At 44.4% G+C, this 7,500-nt stretch overlaps 1 protein-coding gene across 1 annotated transcript in view; it reads right to left on the bottom strand.

The window, feature by feature from the left end:
* sptbn5 (spectrin, beta, non-erythrocytic 5) overlaps positions 1-7,500 on the bottom strand; it is a 51,331-nt gene that overhangs the window by 39,819 nt on the left and 4,012 nt on the right. Inside the window, 4 exon segments of the mRNA XM_041953975.1 lie at positions 3,383-3,611; positions 4,499-4,656; positions 4,857-4,973; positions 5,543-5,710. Of these exon segments, the coding sequence (XP_041809909.1) occupies positions 3,383-3,611; positions 4,499-4,656; positions 4,857-4,973; positions 5,543-5,710 (672 nt within the window).

The raw sequence follows: 7,500 nt of genomic DNA, 5'->3' as shown, positions 1-7,500 counted from the left end.
ACTCCTATTTAAAATACATGAGGGAGACTTATCACTAGAGACACCTCTGGATACCTTGATCACACCTGAAACTCTAATTTATACCTGAACCGCTTTTTTCAAAGCTCAACATACCCAGAATGCCCCCGGACACACCTGTTGCATTCAATGTAACTGCTAAATATGTTTCCAGGTACCTTCATCACATATAAAACCCACCTCACACACCTGCCATCTCCAAACGTTCTGTAGAAACCTTGAACATACCTGGAATGCACTTTGACCCCCCTGGTACGGGCAGTATAACTGCGACCACACCTGAAGCACACTAATGTCAACTCTCATTTAAAGCCTTCATTCAAACCTCTACATACCTACAATCTACCTTTACACACCTGGAATCACCCACAACAGATTATCTTGGAGGCTGCTAGATGTGCACCCACACACCTGTGACACACCTGAACCTATCTGGTGTATGTAAGCCATCATTAAGTGACCCCAGGGAGATCACCGGACCTGGACATACCTGGTTTACCTGGTACCTAAGTATGAACAGCCAACATCGCTCGAGAGCCAACCATCACAACAAATGAAGAGGTCAGCGGATCGAAAACTCAGACTCAACAGCCTGAAACACGTAATTATTAATTATTATATCACGCATGTGTTAAATGAAGCAGAACGTGTAACTGACTTCATCACACGTCACAGAACCCAGAACCACAAAGTGCACATTCGTAGCTCCGCCTACAGCGAACACCTGTATCAGACCAGATCAGTCTGAGAAGCTGAGTTCAAAAACTGCCAACTGAAATCCTCACAAAGCCGAGAAATCGAGAAACAAGAGCGACGAAAAGCTGAAAAACATCACCTGCACTCTGTCACTTTTCATTCAGATCCCTGAAGCTCTCAAAACTATACAAATACTTCATCTCACCAACAACAGAGCTTAACGACAACAATGAAAAATCTAATCGAACGGCCTCTAAATCCACAGTGAAGTCCTCGGTAGTTTAGTTTGAGCTGAACCGGGCTGAACTCAGATCAGACCCTTCATCCTGCCTCCTCCTCTGATTCTCTGAGCAAGTGAACACAGCAGGTAAGGCGTGCAGCTTCAGTGTTTGTTGGCTGTGTGAATGTTTCTGCTGCCTCCAGCAGCGTCTCCGCGTGTGATCAGATCTGATCAGCTTAGAGTCTGCAGCCCCGCCCACAGTCAGGGGTCACCTGACCAACTAACACATCACATCACTGCCAGCAGTCCCATCAATCTCAATTATTATCTAACTCTGGATTTCATTTATTACATTAGATCTCTGTGAGGGTGAGTATCCAGTTACAGATTGTGGTCTCTCATCTTTCATGGCAGCTATTTCTAGAGTGAACAGCAGTGTGGGCTCTCTGTGCTGAAGCTCTGCCACCGGTTGACTTCCTGTTAGTCCTGAATCTAATCCAGCAGTAATCCACGCTGATTGACGGGCAGGAGGTGGAAGTGACAGATTAGAGATAGTCACCATGTGAGAGTGAGCCAACAGATGGGACAGGCAGCAAAGGTTTCTACATTCACCTGCAAGAACAAACAGACAGAAGGCAGCTGCTGCAGCTCCTGAAGCAGCCTGCAGGGGGCAGAAAAGCCCAGTTTTTGTCTGTCTGTAAATCTGATGTCAGGGCAGCAGATGAACTTCCTCTCTGCCAGAATCACTTCTGCTTTTACTACTGAATGAACAGCTTAACTCCTGTTTGTACTTCTTCACTTCCTCATCATAGTAGGCACTTAATCAAAACCATAATGTTAAAGACATAATACATTTTCCAGCCTTGTGTCCCTGCTGTCTGTCATATCAGTCAAATACATTTTTAAAAATCCATCTAGTGCAGGGGTCCTGAAAATAACTAACTAGCATATTTAAAATGTATTTTGTTTTAGTTTGTTCGTTTTGAAACAAACATGGTGCACGCCTCACAGATGACATCTGATGATCCTGTATAAAGATGCAGGTGACGGCGCACAGCGTTGATGTGCAGACGCTGTGCGCTGAGGTTCAGGAGCAGAAATCACATTAACCACGTTTGATTAATATTTTAATTGCCTATTATTTAGCATTTATTCATATTTTTTCATTGTTCAGTGAAATAGTCCTTTTGTTGTTCAGGTTGACAGCTGACTGCACGCGCCAGTAAAAGGATGACAGCACGCAAATAGGCGTTGAGTATTTTACTTGAAAGAACCTTCAACACAACGTCTTTAATTTTGTTGCATGCAGAAATATCATTTTGTTTTCTCTGCAGTCGTTCATTGATTTTTTCAAGGCTCTTCTTCCTCAGGAAACTGAAACGGGCCGGACTCTCCTCTCGGTTGCTCGTTAACTTCTACAGGGCCACAATTGAAAGCGTCCTCTGCCTCAGTGTGACAGTGTGGTATGGCAGCTGCACGGCACAGGAGAGGAAACAACTGGCACGGGTGGTTAAAACTGCACAGGGCATCGTGGGCCTAGACTCTATGTATGAAGGCCGGGTCAGGAAGAGGGCAAGATCCATCGCCATGGACCCCAGCCATCCGGGCCACAGACTGTTTGTACCGCTTCCATCAGGAAAGCGGTACAGGAACATCCGCACCACCACTAACAGACTGAGGGACAGCTTCTTCCCCAGAGCTGTTAGAGCTATCACCCCCAGCAGCCCCTCACTGCAGTGAGAGACTATGAGAACTGTGAACCACTGCACACCGCACTTTACACCTACACCTACACCTACACCTCCACCTGCACCTTCTGTGTACTTAACTTTTAGGTACACACATTCACTTAACTAATTATATACATTTTAGTATATTGGCACATTTCATTTCATTGGTATATTTTATTGTCCACTGGTATATTTTATTCTGTCGGTACATTTCACTGTGTATATTTTATTCTGCTTGTATATTTTATTCTGCTTGCACATTTCACTTCCATATTTTATTGTTTATTGTTTAGTATATTTTATTGTCTTAGTATATTTTCATTCTGGTATATTTTTAATTGCATTTACAAATATTTTTACTGCATGTTTATTTAATTTTATTGTAGTTATCTTAATTTTATTCTTTCTAATCTTCTTATCTTTCTTACTATCTTGTTTCTAACATGGGGGTTGCAATGAAAATTTAATTAACATGTCATGCTCAATGACAATAAAGAATCTTGAATTTTATAAATGCAGCACACTATAGTTTGTTTGTACGTAGCATAAAGGCAAAAAATCGTTATATGCAGTGTTATTTCATTTTAAATATCAAGGGGGGTTTGCGGGTCCCTGTGCTTTCTCTACTGTGGGAAACGTCCAAATGGCTCTTTGAGTGGTAAAGGTTGCCGACCCCTGATCTAGTGGATCAGTGCTGCCCCCTTGTGTTGCTTCAGACCTTAGCGAGTCTCTTCTGGATGGTCTGTCCCTGCTTCATCTTGGAGAAGTAGTGGTAGTACAGGGACACGTAGGTCATGATGGACTTCTCATCCGGATGCGGGACCACGATGTCCTCCACCTCCAGCAGCTGCATGATCCCGAACTCCCGCTCCGCCAGAGAGAAGGCGTGCTCCAAGTTATGACGTGGGTTGTCGCCATGGAGACGGCGGTAGTCAAAAAGGTCAGGCCTGGGATGGAGAGAAGGAGAGACAGACAGACAAAGACAGAGAGAGAGAGAGAGACAGAGAGAGACAGAGACAGAGAGAGAGAGACAGACAGACAGAGAGACAGACAGAGAGACACAAAGACAGAGAGAGAGAGAGGATGGAGCAGATTGGATGCAGAGCATAAAAAAGTGTGTGTGTTGTGTGTGTTGTGTGTGTTGTGTGTGGTGTGTGTGGTGTGTGTGTGGTGTGTGTGTGGTGTGTGTGGTGTGTGTGGTGTGTGTGGTGTGTGTTGTGTGTGGTGTGTGTGGTGAGTGTGGTGTGTGTGTGGTGTGTGTGGTGTGTGTTGTGTGTGTTGTGTGTGGTGTGTGTGGTGTGTGTGTGGTGTGTGTGTTGTGTGTGGTATGTGTGTGTTGTGTGTGTTGCGTTTGGTGTGTGTGTGTGTGTGTGTGTGTGGTATGTGTGTGTTGTGTGTGTTGCGTTTGGTGTGTGTGGTGTGTGTGTTGTGTTTGGTGTGTGTGTGTTTAGTGTGGTGTGTGTGTTGTGTTTGGTGTGTGTGTGTGTGTGTGTGTGTGTTGTGTTGTGTTTGGTGTGTGTGTGGTGTGTGTGTAGTGTGTGTGTGTGTGTGGTGTGTGTGTAGTGTGTGTGTGTGTGTGTGTGGGGTGTGTGAGTAGTGTGTGTGTGTGTGTGTGTGTGTGTTGTGTGTGTGTGTGGTATGTGTGTGTGTGTTGTGTGTGGTATGTGTGTGTAGTGTGTGTGTGTGTGTGGTGTGTGTGGTGTGTGTGTGTGTTTGTGTAGTGTTTGGTGTGTGTGTGGTGTGCGTGGTATGTGTGTGTGTTGTGTTGTGTGTGTGTGTAGTGTGTGTGTAGTGTAGTGTTTGGTGTGTGTGTTGTGTGTGGTGTGTGTGGTACCGGTGTGCATGGATGAGTGCGTTGAAGGCGAGTCCATCCCTCCAGCTTGATGAGAAGTCCTGCACGTCGACGCCATTGTAGCCCGACGTTTTCCTCTGACACCAGATCAGCAGAGCCTCCTTCGCCGAGCGGTGGGCGACACTGGCTCCGCCCCCCGGCTGACGGAAGCAGGAAGAAAATGACGTTGGACTGAGTCATTTTAAATTAAAACAGATCCTTTGTTCAGTGAAAAATCATCATTCATTAGTGCTTAAAGTTAAACTAGTTTCTTTTCTTTTTATTCCTTAAAAAGGTTTTTGAAATAAAAGTTTGAACTACAAACAAAAGAAATCCAGACTGGAGGTTGTGGGTTTGTTACCTCTTCCAGGTTAATGGGTCCAATCTGGAACCTGAGGATGATGATCCACAGCAGACCCAGGATCAGCGTACGGTCCCCATCAACCACATTTTCTGGACCAATCAAATCCACCCGAATCTGACAGGAAACACAGTGATTGGTTTGGAGCTCAATCTGCCGGCCAGCACTTTCACTTAGAGGATCAGATTTACAGTTTATGGCAAAAAAACTGGAACAATCACTTCAAACCTTCAGACATTTTTATTAAGACTTTCAAAACAAATAAAAAAATAATTTGTCCATAAATCCAAGCGTTTGATACAAGCTCGATGCCGAGGGTCACTGGAGAAAAATATGAATGATTCCTTCAGTGAAAAATTCTGTTCAACCATCTCAGCTCATCAAGTCAAAATAAGAGCTGTAATGCTGAAGATCAACACAAGGTGGAGCTAAACACATGTAACTCATGAAAGAACCAAAGACTTGAGCTGCTCATTCTCAGCAGGTCTTTGTTGTGTGTTCACACAGTGAAAGATTAAATAAGCTGAAAAAAGTCAGTACGGAGGCACCAGGTGAGTTACCTTGGTTTTACAGACTCTGAATGGCACAGACAGGTGAGTTACCCTGGTTTTAAGGACTCTGAATGGCACAGCCAGGTGAGTTACCTTGGCTTTACAGACTCTGAATGGCACAGACAGGTGAGTTACCTTCGTCTTGAGGAAGCTGATGGCGATGCTGTTGTTCTCCAGACAGTGGACCCTCAGTTTGCGGCGGCTGGGCGGGGGCAGCGTCTCTCTGGAGATGAGCTCCAGCAGACGAATGAGAGCGACTCCAGTCTTCAGCTCTGTGTAGACATCAGTCAGCTCCACATTCTCCTGAAGGCGTGAGGACAGTTAATGACACACCATCTTTCACTCTGTGATGTCCAACTAAGACCCCAAATCAGCAACGATGAGGAATTTTGCACTAAAACAGCTGAATCTCACTTGATCTGCCTCAAACTTCATCTTAAGATAAACTTTAAATGGATTCTGTCCTCCATCACTTACACTGAGAGTATGAACAAGAGGAAGGACTCATAAGAGCACCTGATGTTTGTTTCATGACAGACTTGAAAAGCTGTGAACCGATCCTTTAGGAATCGAACACATGGCATTCATTACTATACTGATACCCAGTGGCGCAATTGTTGAAAAACGCATGCTAAAGTGTCCCCTGGGAGCCAAAACGCGCATTAAAGTGCCCTCTTAGATGCCAAAACGTGTGCTCAAGTGTCCTTTTCGCCCCTGCCCTTCAAAAAGTCTGTGCACGCCACTGCTGATACCTGTGTAACAGGATTTGAACACTTCCTCCACCTCATCGTACTGTTAAGTGTGAGCGGTGTGAGAACACAGAGAGGCTCCAGCAATGACTCAAACTCAAGTGTTTAAAGATGTAAGTAAACATGTTGACAGCTCTGTGACTGGCAGGAAGCTCACTGTGAAAAGGCAAATTTCCCTTAAATCATCCTGCGAGTCGCTGCTTCTTCCTCTCAAGTGTGTTACATAACATGTCTGTCCAGTCTGCTTCAGGACATCCTGGTTATCTACGGGTCAGGTAGCATCGGATCACTACGAGCAGCCCGTTAAGAGGAGAAGTTCCTGTGAGAGGGTCGCCGGTCCTACCTTTAGACTCAGAGGTGTCTGTTAAAAATCTAGATCCCCAGAGGATTTACAGCTCCTTTATCAGGACTTCTCTCTGACCAGAAGTCCAACATGTCTTCCTCCCACAGACTCTACAGTCCTCCTGACACCAGCCTTCACTCAGACTCCTCTGAGATCTGCTGCTTTTCTGTTTTGTATCATTGTAAACAGAATATTTCTGGGTTTTTGTAATAAACAGGACACCTAAACACATCACTTTGGACTCTGCAATGACATTTTTCATTGTTTGTAACATGTTATAGAGTGTGAACTGAAAAACTAACTGAAAGACTGACTGTTCATGAAGATAATCACTAGTTCCAGTGCTGCTGAGCTGTTTTTAAAGACTTTCTTCAGCAGAAACTCCTGCAGGTCCACTGACAGCTGCTGGACTAACTGAGCTGAATCTTTACATCTTAAAAACAAAACCAGATTTCAGGCCAAACATGTTCGAAAAATAAAAATATTCTCCAATTCATGATTGGAGCCGGTTCAATTCCCCCACCGGACCGGCAGAAATATGTGGGTGTGGTGGAGTATTCCCTCCCCCTCCATTAGCCGGCTGATGTGCCCTTGAGCAAGGCACTTAACCCCCCCAATAGGAGCCCACTGCTCCTGTGTGTGTTTCACAACAACAGAATAAAACAACACAAAAAGCACAAGAAAGAACATTTGTTGCTAGCATCATTCTTAAATTGCTAAGACAAGATGACAGTAAAAGTAATCAGATTATTTAGTTCAGTAAAAGTACAAATACCTCAGAGTGCAAATACTCTGTTATAAGTCCTGTATAGAAAATGTTACTACACTAAAAGTATGAAAGTATGGAAAAGGAAAATGTACTTCAAGTATTAAAGTACTGAGTGCAGTAAAATGTCCTGTGACTGTTCTCCTGTTCTATCTGTTCTCCTGTCCTCTCTGTTCTCATCAGATTACTGTGACTCAGTCGTTCATGTCAAAGCAGGATTTTACTGTTGGAGCTG

This window comes from Chelmon rostratus, chromosome 15 (genome assembly GCF_017976325.1).
Source record: "Chelmon rostratus isolate fCheRos1 chromosome 15, fCheRos1.pri, whole genome shotgun sequence".
NCBI lineage: Eukaryota > Metazoa > Chordata > Actinopteri > Chaetodontiformes > Chaetodontidae > Chelmon > Chelmon rostratus.
Note: the sequence above shows the minus strand (reverse complement) of the source record. Positions and strands in the feature narration are given on the sequence as shown.